Raw genomic sequence first — 16,970 nt, forward strand, 5'->3', positions numbered from 1 at the left:
ATCCAAATGTTCTTATGCTGTCAGTCTCACGATCAGATTTTCCTTTTTACTTTTAATATTCTTACAGTCTTGATCTATGTTTCCAATCCACTTAAGATCCCTAAACATACAAAACACAGAGGCTCTTACTCTGTGTATCAAATTTGTTCACTTTCTATTGATACCTACTCCCATTAATCCCCACTTGCTTATAAAACTTAAGGAGATTATGATAAACATCAACTGATGAAAGGCAAAAACTAAAGAGATTTGGGCAGTAGCAGAAGCTCTTTTCTTTATAATAGTCTCACTTTATTCATTTATCTTTAATGTTCTAACCTCTACTACACAGTGAAAATTACAGTGGAAAAAATTACTATTACACTAGAAAATTATCTACACAGATCAGGCAGTTTTTTTCAATAAACCACTTAAAAAATTACCTTTGATCTTTTGTTTGGTGTATATGCTTTTGCATTGCTAAATATCAACCGAATGTCTTTGCAAAACTCCAAAGGGCTGTCATAATTTCCCGCATCCAGAGTTTCCCTTACTGTTCCAAAATCCATTGGGGTATCTATAATATCTCTGTAGTCCTAGGTTTTAAAAACAATGATTAATTCATAGATTCATTTTTTGCTTTTAGAAATGTAAATGCCATCAGATCTCTAAAAAATGTGAAATGATGGAAGAGAGGAAAAGGTTAGAGGACTCTTAAAATTCATTACTAATGTTTAAAAAGAGGTATAAAAACAAAGACAAGATAGAAATATACCAAAATGTTCATGTCTCTTTATTGTTAGTGACACATGGGATGGTTTTATTTCCTGCTGTACATACTCCAAGCGTCCTACAGTCACTCTGTGCTGTTATAATCCAACTTGTTTTTATAAAGTCATTTTTCAATTTCCCTTTTTAAAGAGTGCAAACAGACACTTTTATCCAATTCATAGTTTTCCTAGTGCTGGGCCTACTTAGAAATCTAAGTAGATCCATCCCATTGTTATGTAATACTGGTTTCCTAAGTCTAAATTCTTAAATGAGTTACAAGGGTGTCTATAAATTGAAGAAAACTACGTAAAACACTACTTCTACCACTAACTTAGTGATAAGAGCAAAAAAGTTAACAAAAAGCCTAGGTATCTTTCTCTTTAAAAGTTTAACAACTCTATCCCAGTTTCCTCACTGCAAAGCAAGAGAAGTCCCAAACATTTAAATAATGGAAACTTACTGGATATTCAACCAAATCAACAGGTTGTCTAAATGGTTCAGAATCTTCACACTGAAAAATTAAGTTCACTAGTTCCTTACACTGTTTCTTCCAGTTGCTTTCAACATAGTTGGTACCTCTGATGCTTTTTTTCCCATCATGGACCTAAAAATACATTCACAGTCTTAAGAAAAATCACACTATTGGTGTAAGACTGGCAAAAATGGAACTGATCTACTGTCTTCTATAAAAACACAATAATGTCATATATGTTGCTCTCAACACACTCTTCCAGAAATGAAATTTTTAAACTATGCATGTAACACATTTTGATATAACTTAACCAATTTCAGAAATATTACAGAGTTAGCTATGAAAAGCATACTCTAACGAGAGCACTTTATCTAGTGAAAGGCTATTCCATGACCTCTCACCTCCCAGGTTTATAATATTTGTTTTCCCAGAATATGAAGCATACCTGATAATGTGACAGGCAGAATAAATGGCCCCACCAAAGATGTTCACATCCTAATCCTCACAACCTATGACTGTGTTACCTTACATGAGAAAAGGTATTTTGCATTAAGGATATAGACCTTGAGATGAAAGATTATCTTGAATTGATTGCTTGGACCCAATGTAGTCAAAAAAGTTATTGTAAGAGGGAGGCAGAAAGGTCAGAGTCAGAGACAGACTGAAAAATGCTATGTTGTGGGCTTGAAGATGGAACAAGGGGACTTGAAGCCAAGGTGAGGACACCCACTAGAAGCTGGAAAATGCAAATAACTCTCCCCAAGAGCTTCTAGCCACACCAAGACCATGATTCTGACCTAGAGACCCATGAAAACTTGTAATATACAGAACTATCAGGTAATACGTTTTTATTATTTAAGCAACTAAATTTGTCATTTGCTGCAGCAGACATAGCAAATAAATACAAAAACTAAACACTTGGGTGTTGCAGGAAGTCAGGGACCCCGAACGGAGGGACCGGCTGAAGCCATGGCAGAAGAACATAAATTGTGAAGATTTCACAGACATTTATTAGTTCCCCAAATTAATACTTTTATAATTTCTTATGCCTGTCTTCACTGCTATCTCTGAACATAAATTGTGAAGACTTATCACTTCCCCAGTCAATACCCTTGTGATTTCCTATGCCTGTCTTTAATCTCTTAATCCCATCATCTTCGTAAGCTGAGGAGGATGTATGTCGTCTCAGGACCCTGTGATGACTGCGTTAACTGCACAAATTGTTTGTAGAGCATGTGTGCTTGAACAATATGAAATCTGGGCACCTTGAAAAAAGAACAGGTTATCAGCAATGTTCAGAGAACAAGAGAGATAACCTTAAACTCTGACTGCCGGTGAGCCTGGCAGAACAGAGCCATATTTCTCTTCTTTCAAAAGCAAATAGGAGAAATATTGCTGAATTCTTTTTCTCAGCAAGGAACATCCCTGAGAAAGAGAATGGCCCCTGAGGGTAGGCCTCTGAAATGGCCACTTTAGGGGTGGCTGTCTTTTATGGTCGAAGCCGCAGGGATGAAATAAGCCCCGGTCTCCTGTAGTGCTCCCAGGGTTATTAGGAAGAGGAAATTCCCGCCTAATAAATTTTGGTCAGACAGGTTGTCTGCTCTCAAACCCTGTCTCCTGATAAGATGTTATCAATGAAAATGCGTGCCCAAAACTTCATTAGCAATTTTAATTTCGCCCCATCCTGTGGTCCTGTGATCTCACCCTGCCTCCATTTGCTTTGTGATATTTTATTACCCTGTGAAGCATGTGATCTCTGTGATCCACACCCTATTCATGCACTCCCTCCCACTTTGAAAATCGCTAATAAAAACTTGCTAGTTTTACGGCTCGGAGCATCACGGAACCTGCCAACATATGATGTCTCCCCCGGACACCCAGCTTTAAAATTTCTCTCTCTTGTACTCTTTTCCTTTATTTCTCAGACCAGTCGACACTTAGGGAAATAGGAGAGAACCCATGTTGAATATCGGGGGTGGGGTTTTCCCTGATACTTGGGAGTCTAGAAATAAAAATTATATGAAAATAACTAATCGTATTAGACTATTTCAGGTCTAACTTTTCAGTGTTCTGGAAGGCAAGCATATGGTAGAAATTAGTATTTCATAAAAAGCTTAAATTTAAGGAGCATTTGGAGGAAACTTAAAATGATCTTAAAATGTTAAGCATTTTCATGTTAATAATCTTTCATTGTAATTACTCTATTATATTTGAACTTCAAAGCCTGCTGATGATACCCCATTATGATTACCCAATTTTATAAACTTTGTTCCATAGACCCTTCTCCTTACCCCTCAACCTCATCATCCCAACATATCTCCATTTTTAAAAAAGTTCAGTCACCAAATCCTAGCTAGTTTTCCCTAAAAAAGTCTCATAATTTTCCTTTCCTCTCCATTCCATGCAAATATCCTTGACTAGCTACCCATCCTTCACCCTATATTCTTGCAATGAACTCCTAATTCATCTCCTTTAATACACATCTTCTTATCCTTCAAATTGTATTATCTATTTTGGCTGTTCAATTGATTCTCTACTTTAAATGAAATCCTTGGATTTCAATATCACCATAATCTACCCCAATCATAATAGCCAGACACAGCCACTTTGGTCACTTCAACATCCAACCTCTACACCAGTCAGGTGTAGTGCCCTTAACAGTCTAGGGACATGCCATGCCATATTTCTCTACTTTTTTTGTCTTTCCTGTGGTATCCTCTATTTTTTGAATGGCCTCTTCTTACTCCACCTCACTCTGATAATACAGTACAAATTCCACCTCTCCCACTAAAGCTTTCCAGTAATTTCTCCCATTTTGCTAATAAAATATTCAGTGTCTACATTGATATAACTTTTCAAAGACAAAAAGTAAGATCCTGAATTGATTTTAAAACAAAGAAAAAGCAAACTACAAAAGTCAACCATGCAGAGTAACTTACTCTCCTTCTTCCAGAAGATGTTTTAGGAAGATCACTATCATCCTAGGAATAAAATCAGAGCACCTTAAGTATTTAGAGTCTCATTAGAAAATAATAACCTTAATTATTAAGGTTAATTATTAAGATTAAGAAAATATAATCTTAATAAATAACATATCAAAGACATTTGGTATTACCACAGTTAAAACATGTTATTAACAAAATCTCCAAAGAAAGACTACCAGATGATCTTTGTGGCACCCAGGCTTGAAAAAAAAAAAAAAAAAACAGTCATTCCTAATAATCCTTTTTCATTCCCTAAGAGCATGAACTAATTCTAAAATTCGAAATGACAGTTTTTATTAAAAAGACGCTTCATGCATTTCCTAAACAGAAAACTTGTGTTTTACCTCTATCCACAAATCCCCAAAACATACAGATTCCTATAGTTTCTGGATTTTGTGTTCTATAGTACAGGCATGCGCTACCACCCCCAGCTAACTTTTTTATTTATTATAGAGACACGGTCTCAAACTTCTGGCTCAAGCGATCTTCCCATCTCAGCCTGCTAAAGCACTGGAATTACAGGTGTGAGCCACTGTGCCCAGTCTCCAAGGTACTTTATATAATACACCTTTCACTAGCTAAAATATAGTAAGAGAATATATTCCACACCTAAAATTGTTCACTTATATTTTGATATTAGCTAAAACAAATTACCTCATAAATCATCTAGAAAACTCAAAAATATATTTTTATCAAATGCCCTATTTATTCGTTGGACCACTGCAAGAGTTGATACTAGAAAGCCAACATTTTCTTCTTCACTTTTTAAAAATGCCATTTGAAATTAACAAAAACCATTATAAAATCAACAAACTTCATACCAAATCCTCAGCATTTTGCTCATCATTTTCAGATGTGTTAGAAAGTTCTGAGATATTTGTACAGTGTTGATTCCTAAAAAACAAATTTTCACTTTAATAGTATGCAGATGTAGTGACTTGTTGGCAAGGATTCAAACTATATATTACAAACAGTTCGCCAACCTATACATGCCTAATTTCAAACAGAGGAATATCAGGTTTTTCCCCAACCCTTTGTGAACATAACTAGTCATCTTAAATCCTAATTTAGAATCTTGAAGATTTTTCTTGTTTCCCGTTAAGTACGTATCCAGATTAAGCAGGTAATCCAGAAATAATATATGTATGGCCTCAACTGGATGAATATATGGATGAGTTTTTCTAAGTATCATCACTAGCAGTATTCACACAATAAGTGCCAGGAAAACAGTTGATTTAAGGTAAAAAAAAAAAAATTTATATATATATATATATGAAAAAGGAATTGAAATTAAAGCAAATAGTATCTTACTGTACACACAGGAGAAAAAGAATGCTAAAATACAGATATCTAAGCATAAAGGAAACAAAAATGGGTATATAATTTTCCTGAAGCAAGAAAAAGATGATTCTAGGGAGGAGGTAACTTAAGTACGAGTCCCCCAAGACTTAGGACAGAATCAACCCAAGAAAGCTGACAGGAATCAGTTGCTCCCCAGTTTTCAGCTAGATGCTGAAAACGATGGCACTGTTTCTAAATTAAGAATGCTCACTAGAATAGAGCAGACTAGAACCTGGGTCTCAATTTCCAAGTCAGTTTATATTCTTTGATTCCTAATTGACTTCTGAATATAAGAAAATCTATAGAATATTCACACGTATACAAACATTTTCACAGGACATAATTTGAAACAGATTAAAATTCAACATAATCATGAGAAAATAACCAAACTTCAATTAAGTATACTCCATAAAATAAGTAACATTTATAAAAATGATGAAGTGATAAAGACAGAGGAAAAAATTGAAGGAGACTAAGAAAACAAAACGCTACATTTGATGGGGATTCTGGATTAGATCTGAAACATGAAAGGGTGTAAAAACTAGTGAAATTCAAATAAATTCTACACTTTTTGTCAATAGCATGGTACCAAGACTTTTTTTTTTTTAACATTTCATAAGTATACCGCAGTTATGTAAAATGTTAACCTAAGAGGAGACTAGATGAAAGGCAAATGGCAACTTTCTGGAGTATAAAATTATTTCAGAATTTTTAAAAGTTGAAAAACTGAATTATTCAGTTTCTCAGACTTTTACTAAAATTATGTATGTAAAGAAATGTCATCTAAAGTAAAGCATTAAAAGAGTATAGTTCTGAGTAAAAAATAAAACTAGATTTTTTTCTTCTTTTTTTTTTCCTTTTTTTTTTTCTCTGGAGACAGAGTTTCACTTGTCACTCACGCTGCAGTACAATGGCACGATCTGGGCTCACTGTAACCACCACCTCCTGGATTCAAGCAATTCTGCCTCAGCCACCTGCCACCACGCCCGGCTAATTTTTGTATTTTTTTAGTAGAGACAGAGGTTTCACCATGTTGGCTAGACTGTTCTCAAACACCTGACCTCAAGTGATCTGACCACCTCGGCCTCCCAAAGTGCTGGGATTAACAGGCATGAGCCACCACGCCCGCTAAAACTAGATGATTGTTAATAGCACAATATGCAGTCACTTTTACACAATATCTATGAGATTACTTACTTGATAAATTTTAAAAGTTGGTCAGTTATCTTTTTAGCTGATCTTGCAATTACACTCTCAGGTTCATTAAATGTTCTGGCATTATGTTCTATATATCTGACTTCCCAAACTAATGCAGACAGCCTCCTTCAAAATAAAGTAGACAATTTATGGCTTAATGAGAAGATAGAAACCAAGTGAAAAAATGCAGCATGTAAATTAAACAACTGTGAAATAATAATGAAACCATAAGTGCAAAGTTATAATGAATAACCTTCTAATGCTCTCAACTTGATCATAGTCATAGGCAATTACACTGGACACCGAAGCAACTATGCTGAACTGAAGAGGACAAACATCTGAACACATTACTTATCACATACAGAAAACCAACAAAACTACATTCCCTTTTCACATTGTGTATAGGTACCTTTTAAAATTGTGGAATCTCAATAAAGAAAATATGTTAAATATCATCAACCCTAAAAGCTGGCACAGCAAGGTGACGCACGCCTGTAATCCCAACACTTTGGGAGGCCAGGGCAGGAGGACAGCATGAGCCCAGGGGTTCAAGATCAGCCTGGACAACATGGCAAAACCCCATCTTTACCAAAAATAAAAATGAAAAAATCAGCCAGGTGTACTGGGGCGCACCTGTAGTCCCAGCTATTCAAGAGGCTGAGATGGGAGGATCGCTTGAGCCTGGCAGGTCGAGGATCCAGTGAGCTATCATCATACCACTGTACTCCAGCCTGGGTGACAGAGCAAGACTCTATCTCAAAAATAAACAAACAAAAAAACAAACAAAAACTAAGAGCTTCAGTCTCACTGTAAACGATCCAGTGGTTTCTGAGTGGAATGCACATTCCAGTGTTAAATTACAGAGATAAATTACACCAATAATGCAGACTCAAGATGACTTTTTATAATTTGTTAAACTAGTTGAATTATAACGTAAGTTAAAATACAATCAACTGCTGTAAAAATCATTAAGAATAGGAAATTTTATACTTACCAGTGTTCTAGAAGCCAAAGAAAAAAAGTCAGTGCCTCTAGGAAATTAATCTTCCAAAGGCCAAAGAGACCAAGTATTAACTATATAAATATTATTTTTAAATGTAGTTAAATAGAAATTTAAACATACAAAGAAAAAAAATACAGTATCTAACAACTTAACAAAATTTCTAAGAAAAACAGATTACTAAAGATTGAGGGTTGAGGCCCTGACTCGGACCTTCCCTTCTCTAGCCAGGCCTGAGCAGCCCCGCAACTCTCAGCCTCCTACTGATGTCGGATGTGAGAGCCTGTGCTTAAATAAGGTATCAGGCCTTACTGGAGACACTCAAGGAAAGATTGAACAACTATTTTTCCAGAGTAGAAAGGAAACTCATGCACCAGAAAGGCTGGAAGTATATGGCTGTGTAAATAACAGAATCTACTCAGAACAGTTTAAGGAATTTCTTGGGACCTCCAATAAACTTACAAAAACCTGCTTTTTGGACTGTGTTAAAGACCACAACAAAAGTAAAGTCTGAAGAGACCACCTGTTCAGAACACTGCTTACAGAAATATATTTAACTTTTAAGTTCAGGGGTACATATACAGGTTACACAGGGAAACTTGTGTCACAGGGGTTGGTTGTACAGATTATTTCATCATCCAAGTATTAAACGTAGTACCCATGAGTTGGTTTTTTTGATCCTCTCCTTTCTCTCACCCTCCAAAAGGCCTCAGTGTGTTTTGTTCCCCTCTGTGTGTCCATGTGGTCTTATCATTTAGCTCCCACAAAAATATTTATTTATTTTTTTATTTTTTAATTGCTTAGACAGGGTCTCACTCTGCCACCCAGGCTGGAGTGTAGTGGCACGATCTCAGCTTACTGCAACCTCCACCTCCCGGGTTCAAGCAATTCTCCTGCCTCAGCCTCCCAAGTACCTGGGCTTACAGACATGTGCCACCATGCCTGGATTATTTTTGTATTTTCAGTAGAGACAGGGTTTTACCATAGTGGCCAGGCTGGTCTCAAACTCCTAGCCTCAGGTGATCCACCTGTCTGGGCCTCACGAAGTGCTGAGATTACAGGCATAAGCCAATGCACCTGGCCTCCTACAAAAATATTTTTAAATAACACAAAGATTATCCAAGAGATTTCAGGAATATCATATTCAACAGAATGAAGCCCTGGCAGCCAAAGCAAAACTACTTGGCCAATCACAATAGGTAACTCCTGATGGACGGACTTTTGATGAAAGACTGCCAACAGCTACTGCACTGGAAATGAGGATTCATCTGACAGAATTTCCTGGGAGCAGTAGCCACCCTGTTAAACCATCTGTCATGAGTTTGGCAAATGAAAACCACTGGAGAAACAAAACCACTATTTACCAAGAATAATTAAAACAGAAGGTCTTATTGTTCAAATAATAAGACACAACATTTATTGAGGCCTTAAGATTCTGCAGCTCAGTTACGTGATTAGAAAAACAACTGTTTCTTCAATTGTGGCTGTTAATTTTAAAACCAATTATGTCTTCAATCATGTATGAGGATAGGAAAGTACCAAAAAGTAAAATTTCAGTGATATGGAAATAATCACTGAAAAAAAAAATCGAGGGTGAAATATGGCAGTCAATCTTCTGCCCAGCCCTACCCACAACTACCCATAGACATCTAACACCATCTGACAAAGAGAATAATGAAACAAAAAATGTTAATCAGCCCCCAGTTCTACCACTATCTCTTCCTTTGTTTACCCTAGTCAATATTGCCAAATGTAGCTTTTTAAACTATTTTGAAAGCAGGTTTCTACTAACCTGTAAAATCGATTAACAAGTCTCATTCGAATTGTGTAAAGATCAGTTGGATAAGCTACTACAGTACAGTACTTCGGGTATGTACACAGATCAACAGGGCCTGCAAAAGCTGCTGCTATATCTGTTAGGGAAGACAGGAGAGTTTTTAATCAATAAATCCATTGCCTTTAGTGGCACTTCTCTAGAAATCATTCATAAGATATGGCTACATTTAACATTACAGACTAAATTAAAAGATAACCAATACAAAATGTAGAAAAGAACAGAAACCTCAATTATGCTAGTATTTTTAAATACCTTTATGAAAAAAATGGAAAAAAAAAATTTCATCCTAAACAAAAAAAACTTACCAAGATTCAAAAGTTGATCTATACCACTGATAATTCTATCACATTCTTCGTCTCTTGATTTCTGACCCCATTCACCAGCTTGTGGTTTATACAGCAATTTCTCTAGCTCATCTGATGTGACAGAAATACTAGCTCCTAATTCTTCAGGTGGATCAACTATATATACCATAAAAAACAAAGAGGGGAAGAAAAAAAACACAAAAAATAAATATATACTGTATTAAAATTCAGTTTTCAAAGCTTGTAAAACTAGGTTATCTCCACAGTCAAAAATAGAGTTCAAATGTGCAACTCTTTTAAAATTACTCACTGAGATCAACAGATTGCTTACATTCAGGTAAAAACACAATCTACCTACCCTAACAAATTAAAAATTAAAACTAAGAGTGCCAGTATTGCAGTTTTCAGTCTGTTTCTTCAAGGAGGCAAACTTAACCCCAAGGCCTCTGAAAACACAAATTGAACCTGACAATATTCAAAATTTTAAGCTTACATACAGTTAAAATTAATTTTTAAAGTCAAGTCAAAATGGATAAAATAATCCCACATGACAAATGGCTAATTTTCTTAAATTTTAAAGTTCAAATGAAACAGACTGATATTTTTTGAAGAAGAAGGAGAAGCGGGTGGGGTGAATGATGCCTGTATTCCCAGAACTTTGGGAGGCCAAGGTGGGTGGACTGCCCGAGGTCAGGAGTTCAAGACCAGCCTGGCCAACATGGGAAAACCACGTCTCTACTAAAAATACAAAAATTAGCCAGCTGTGGTGGGGCACGCCTGTAATCCCAGCTACTAGGGAGGCTGAGGCAGGAGAATCACTTGAACCCGGAGGCAGAGGTTGCAATGAGTCAAGATTGTGCCATTGCACTCCAGCATGGGCAACAGGGCGAGACTCTGTCTCCAAAAAAAAACAAAAGAAAGAAAGAAAAAGAAAGAGAGAGAGAGAAAGAAAGAATCTGAGGAAGCTGAGAATATTTTAGCTTATTGAATATCAGTTCTAACATAAAAATAAGAAATGTCATCTACTGTGTACTGACTACCAGAGCATGTTCACAATGAGGGAACAAGGGCATTGGGAAGTGCCTCATTTTAACAGCTGCTAAATGGTGGAGAGAATGCTCATGGGAGCATTTCCTCTAGAACCATATCCGTTAAGATTCCTGCAAACATACACACAAGTTTTATACAGAGCATTCTTTGGGAATGCTCTTAACTTCAATAAAGTTGACCTATTAGAATTAACTCATATTAATTAACTCAGTCTTTTAGGTGAGAGATGGAAATTTTTTAAACATGGATGATAAATGATTCCTATAAGCTTATAACTCATGTTCTTGCAAAAAGAAAAAGGATTCCCATTTTATTTTCTGCATGAACATAGAAGAGATGTGGGGGAAGAGGGCGGATACATCCCACTGCCCTAATAAGCTAAAATGTGTATTTTTATACTGTAATTCACAGTTATGCTTTCAATATTTTATCTCATCAAAAGGAAGAGGAAAGAGGCTGTATGGGCAGGCAACATAAAGTGCTTTAAAAAACAGTGGTTTATCAAAGCCGGGATATGAGTTCAAATCACATCTATACCACCTAAAAACTATGACTTTGGGCAAGGGGTGTGGGTGGGTGTGTTGTGATAGGGAGAAAGTGGTGTGTGTGTGTGTGTGTCTGTTTTAATGGGGAGAAAAGGGGTCTATGTTGCCTGGACTGGTCTCCTCAAGTATTCTGGTGAATACTGATCAAGCCACATGTGTGAAGAAACGACAGGAAGCCAGAAAAAGAACCAAATGAAAGATCTGTGATAACAAAGGCCTGATGCACAAAAGGGCCAGCAACCATGCCTGTTCCCCCCAGCCAGACTGAAAAGCTGCATGATTCATACAGCAATGGATAGACTGCATAAAAGGGTCTTGCCTAAGAAGTCGGAAGTAAATCAGTTCTAGGCTGAGCACTACTCCAAACCCATCTACCATATCTTTAAAAGATAAAATTGCTTCCGACTAGCTTAATTGTGTGACAGAACCAAGTTTAACACTTACAGGAATACAAAAATATACAGCACCCAACAAGGTAAAATTCACAGTGTCTGACATAAAATTTAAAATTATAAGGCAGGTAATATATTAGGAAATACCCATAATGAAGAGATTAATCAACCCACCAGAATTGTCACATATGTTAGAATTAGCAAAGACATGTAGTTATATTACACATGTTCATTAAAAACATATATAGCCGGGAGCGGTGGCTCACGCCTGTAATCCCAGCACTTTGGGAGGCCGAGGCGGGCGGATCATGAGGTCAGGAGATCGAGACCATCCTGGCTAACACGGTGAAACCCCATCTCTACTGAAAATACAAAAAAACTTAGCCGGGCATGGTGGCGGGCGCCTGTAGTCCCAGCTACTCGGGAGCCTGAGTCAGGAGAATGGCGTGAACCCAGGAGGCGGAGCTTGCAGTGAGCCGAGATGGTGCCACTGCACTCCAGCCTGGGCAACAAAGCGAGACTCCGTCTCAAAAAAAAAAAAACCACACACACACAAAAAAAAAACATATATAAATGGAAGACATGAAACACAACCAAATCTAACTTTTAGAGATGAAAACCACAAGCAATAAGGTGAATACTGTAATACACTGGCTGGTGATAAAAGCAAATAAGACATTCCAAAAGAAAATATAAATATATAATATAAAAATATAAAAAGATTCAACACCAGGCATGGTGGCTCATGCCTGTAATCCCAGCACTTTGGGAGGTCAAGGCAGAGGGATCACTTGAGGTCAGGAATTCAAGACCAGCCTGGCCAACATGGCAAAACCCTATCTCTACTAAAAATACAAAAATTAGCCAGGCATGGTGGCACACACCTGTAGTCCCAGCTACTAAAGAGGCTGAGGCAGGAGACTCACTTGAATCTGGGAGGCGGAGGTTACAGTGAGCTGAGATTGCACTAGTGCACTCCAGCCTGGGTGACAAAGCAAAACTATGTCTTAAAAAAAGAAAAAAAAAAATGTCAAAAGAGCACAGTATGTGTTATTCATTTCTGAATGTATATTATCATTGAGGGGAAAAAACTAAATCTTTTTTTTCTCATAATGGCTATTTCGTGCCTAACTTGATGCCCCCCAAACAGTAGGCATTCAGGAAATGTGTATGAAACAAATATGTGATGTAGTTATATGATTTACTCTGTAAGTATACCTAATATTTCAGGAAACAAAACAATAATAACTAATATTTTCAAACATAAAACTAAAAAGATGTATATGGAACAAACTTTACACTAACATAGTGTAGACACAGCAATAAAAATTATCCTAATGAAACAGTAAAAGAAAATAAAACAAAAAACAAAACAAAACAAAACCAGAAAAGCCCCGAGATACAGAGACTATTTAAGGGAACAGAAGAAATTATCATATCCAAAACTAATGGATAACACAGTTAAAAATGAGTATAGAATCTGAATGTTTCTCAGCCAGGCTCGGTGGCTCACACCTGTAGTTCCACCACTTTGGGAAGCCAACACAGGCAGATCACTTGAGGCCAGGAGTTCAAGTCTAGTATGGCCACCATGGTGGCCACGTGCCTATAGTTCCAGCTACTCAGCAGGCTGAAGCACAAGAACCACCTGGGAGGTGGAGGTTGCAGTGAGTCGTGATTGCACCACTACACTTCAACCTGAGCAAAGAGGGAGACTCTCTCAAAAAAAAAAAAAGAAAGAAAGAAGAAGAAATTGAACATTTCTACAAAGACATAAAAATGACCAGTAAGCAAAGGAAAAAATGCTCAGTATCATTAGGCATCAGAGAAAGGCAAATCACAACCACAATAGTACTTCCTATAAGTTAAAAAAACAAGTGTCCAGGATGTGAAAAAACTGGAATACACATACACTGCTGCTGGAAATGTAAAATGGTATACCTGCTGCAAAAAACCATCTGTCAGCCCTCAAAAGGTTAAACAGAGTTACCATGTAACCCAGCAAAGCCACTCATACATATGTACCCAAAAGAAAAAAGACTTGCACATGAGGTTCACAGAAACACTATTCATAGCCAATTAATGGAAGCAATCCAAATGCCCATCAACTGATAAATGGATAAATACAATGTGTTATATCCATACAATGGAATATTATTCATCAATAACAAGAAATATCTTGGTTTCTAAATGCCATTCTCCAATGAAACAGGCCACGGCCACCGAAAAACTGCCTGATTCCACAGCTGAGGTAGGGAAACTACAAGGTGAGCCTTGAACACTGAATAGTGCCAGAAGCTATGAAAACACTCAAAAGGCGATTTAAAAGAAAATATCAAATGGACATAGGAGTCAACTTGAAGAGGTTCCCAGTGGCCAAATCTGCAATAAGGTAGCAACAAAATAATGGTAACAATTGAGCACTGATTTTATTTTACAAAAATCTAAGTACATACTAATATAAATAAATGGGAAAGGAGAAGGTGTATCTTATAGTAGAATTCTAATAAATGTAAGACAATGGAAAAAAATCATTATTTGAGGCAAGAATTATCAACGGATGCTACAATTAGTGAGTGGAAGCAGAATAAGAAACAGGATTATTTGCAACACATAAATATATCCCCATGGGACACTAATTACAATGGAAAAAGTATTTACTTCACACTGGAGAAACCTGGCACATACCCCCTAAATCAAATTATTAAAGTTAACACTCAATTAATGGACAAATTGACATCATGTGCCTCCTAAAATAATGCACTGAGAAAGACACATTACTTATCTGACATTCTTGCCAAAAATGCAAAACCTAAATTTAATCGAGAAAAAACATCAGACAAACCCAAACTAATGGAAATCGTATAAAATAACTGCCCAGTAATCTTCAAAAGCCTTAAAGTCATGAAAGACAGTGAAAAACTGAGGGATACCAGATTAAAGAAGACTAAGATGACATGACAATTAAATCCAAAATGTGAAAGAATATTAGTGAAACAGACAAAATCTGAATAAAATCTATACACAATAGTATAATGTTAATAATAATTTCCTGATTTTGATCACTGCAATGTGCTAGCTGTATAAGAAGGGAAATCTAGGTATTTAGAAAATCCTTGTACTATTTTTGTAACTTTAAGTCTGAAATTATCTCAAAATGAAGTTTTTTAAAGTGCTATAAAAAATGGAGAGTACACAAGCCAGGTGCAGTGGCTCACGCCTGTAATCCCAGCACTTTGGGAGGCCGAGGCGGGCGGATCACAAGGTCAGGAAATCGAGACCATCCTGTGAATGGTGAAACCCCATCTCTACTAAAAAAAATACAAAAAATTAGCTGAACGTGGTGGTGGGCACCTGCAGTCCCACCACCTCGGGAGGCTGAGGCGGGAGAATGGCGTGAACCCAGGAGGCGGAGCTTGCAGCGAGCCGAGACTGTGCAACTGCACTCCAACCTGGGCGACAGAGCGAGACTCCATCTCAAAAAAAAAAAAAAACAAACAAACAAAAAACAAAAAACTGGAGAGTACATATTGAAAAGAAGTATCAAAATGCAGATATTCCGAAATTTTCTTGAAAATTATAAATAAAAACAGAAAAACACCAAAGGATGTTAAAAATCAGTAAAAATACTTACATAAAGAAAGCTTGGTGGTGAACAAAATGGAAGCAGGAGATATAGAGTACCCTTTCAAAAAGTTCAGCAAAAGAGAAATAATTCAGTAACAAAAATGCTTGATGAAGTCAAATGTAAGGTATAAGAGACATATTCAAACCTGACTGGAGAAAGGTAGGAGGAAATTAAAATTGTTGAAGGGGATGAGCTAAGTGTAGGTACCAGGCCCTTGGAAGGCAACAGCAGTGGAATGGTAGCAATGGAGAACAGGCTGGCTTTAAATAGTTGTCTATGTCTCACAGGAAAAGAATAGAAAATCCATAATAAGACAACTTGAGGTAAGGCAGAAGACAGATGGAAGTCAAGTTTGATCTTTTCCTTGAAGGAAGACCAATGGTAAAAGATTAAGAATGAGGCAGGAAAACTAGACGCTACATAAAGGATTTACGTTTTTTGGATTTTTTTGTTGTTGTTTTTCTGAAATGGAGTCTCGCTGTCGCCTAGGCTGGAGTGCAGTGGCCACGATCTCAGCTTACTGAAACCTCTGCCTCCCGGGGTCAAGCGACTCTCCTGCCTCAGCCTCCCAAGTAGCTGAGATTACAGGCACATGCCACCATGTCCGGCTAATTTTTTGTATTTTCAGTAGACATGAGGTTTCACCATGTTGTCCAGGCTGGTCTCAAATTCCTGATCTCAAGTGATCCATCTGCTTCGGCCTCCCAAAGTGCTGGGATTACAGGCATGAGCCATGGTGCCCAGCCAGGAGTTAAGTTTAATGCAGGGTTACATGAGAAATGACAGCAAACTACTAAGGTACAGCCAAAATCAAGCTGGAATCTCAGGTCAAAAATTAACAAAACAGATAAACACAATGCTGTTCTCTTCTTTCAGTAAAGTTCAGTTACTGTAATGTGAATATACTGATCGTAGAATACAAATGTGCTTGTTCCATGTGCATTGGCAAATGCACATATTATAAAAATAAAATATTTTCATTATTTAACAAATATATATACCATTATCAGGAATTGGTTCCATGTCCCATGGGCTAAGTTTTTCAATTTCAGTATTATCCCACCTGTTAAAAAACAACAAATCTCTGGTTAGCCTTTCATGAAAACAAAATGTGGATAATAGGTATCCATTATAAATGTAAAAGATACAAAATATGAAAATTAACCTCACTGCAGCAATACAATTTTAAATATTAACAGTAAATTTTTTTAAGAAGGATATATTATTAAAATAACAGGTTTAAGAACAAAACCAGAAATCCTATGCAGCCTGCACCCAAAGTGAAAAATAACTCAGCCTTGAATTCCACCACAGCCACAATCAGTGGTTTTTATTCCATTGCCAATGAAAAGGCATGAAAGGTTTATTTGAAGAAGATTAATGATATAATATCTGCTTCTGAACTAGGACATTGACAATACGAGGCAAAGGAAATGTGGCTACAGAAATATTTCCAGGGAAGAAAGCAG

The 16,970-nt window shown here is 36.8% G+C and overlaps 1 protein-coding gene across 1 annotated transcript in view; it reads right to left on the bottom strand.

Moving 5' to 3' along the window:
• Positions 1-16,970, bottom strand: part of BRWD1 (bromodomain and WD repeat domain containing 1) — a 134,191-nt gene that overhangs the window by 16,949 nt on the left and 100,272 nt on the right. The window contains exons 28-35 of the mRNA XM_011954216.1: positions 16,503-16,564; positions 9,887-10,042; positions 9,537-9,657; positions 6,745-6,870; positions 5,028-5,100; positions 4,162-4,203; positions 1,211-1,354; positions 423-575 (exon numbers count right to left, since the gene is read on the bottom strand). Coding sequence (XP_011809606.1) covers positions 423-575; positions 1,211-1,354; positions 4,162-4,203; positions 5,028-5,100; positions 6,745-6,870; positions 9,537-9,657; positions 9,887-10,042; positions 16,503-16,564 — 877 coding nt within the window. The remainder of the gene's footprint in view (positions 1-422; positions 576-1,210; positions 1,355-4,161; positions 4,204-5,027; positions 5,101-6,744; positions 6,871-9,536; positions 9,658-9,886; positions 10,043-16,502; positions 16,565-16,970) is intronic.

Source organism: Colobus angolensis, unplaced genomic scaffold, assembly GCF_000951035.1.
Source record: "Colobus angolensis palliatus isolate OR3802 unplaced genomic scaffold, Cang.pa_1.0 Scaffold38, whole genome shotgun sequence".
Taxonomy (NCBI): Eukaryota; Metazoa; Chordata; class Mammalia; order Primates; family Cercopithecidae; genus Colobus; species Colobus angolensis.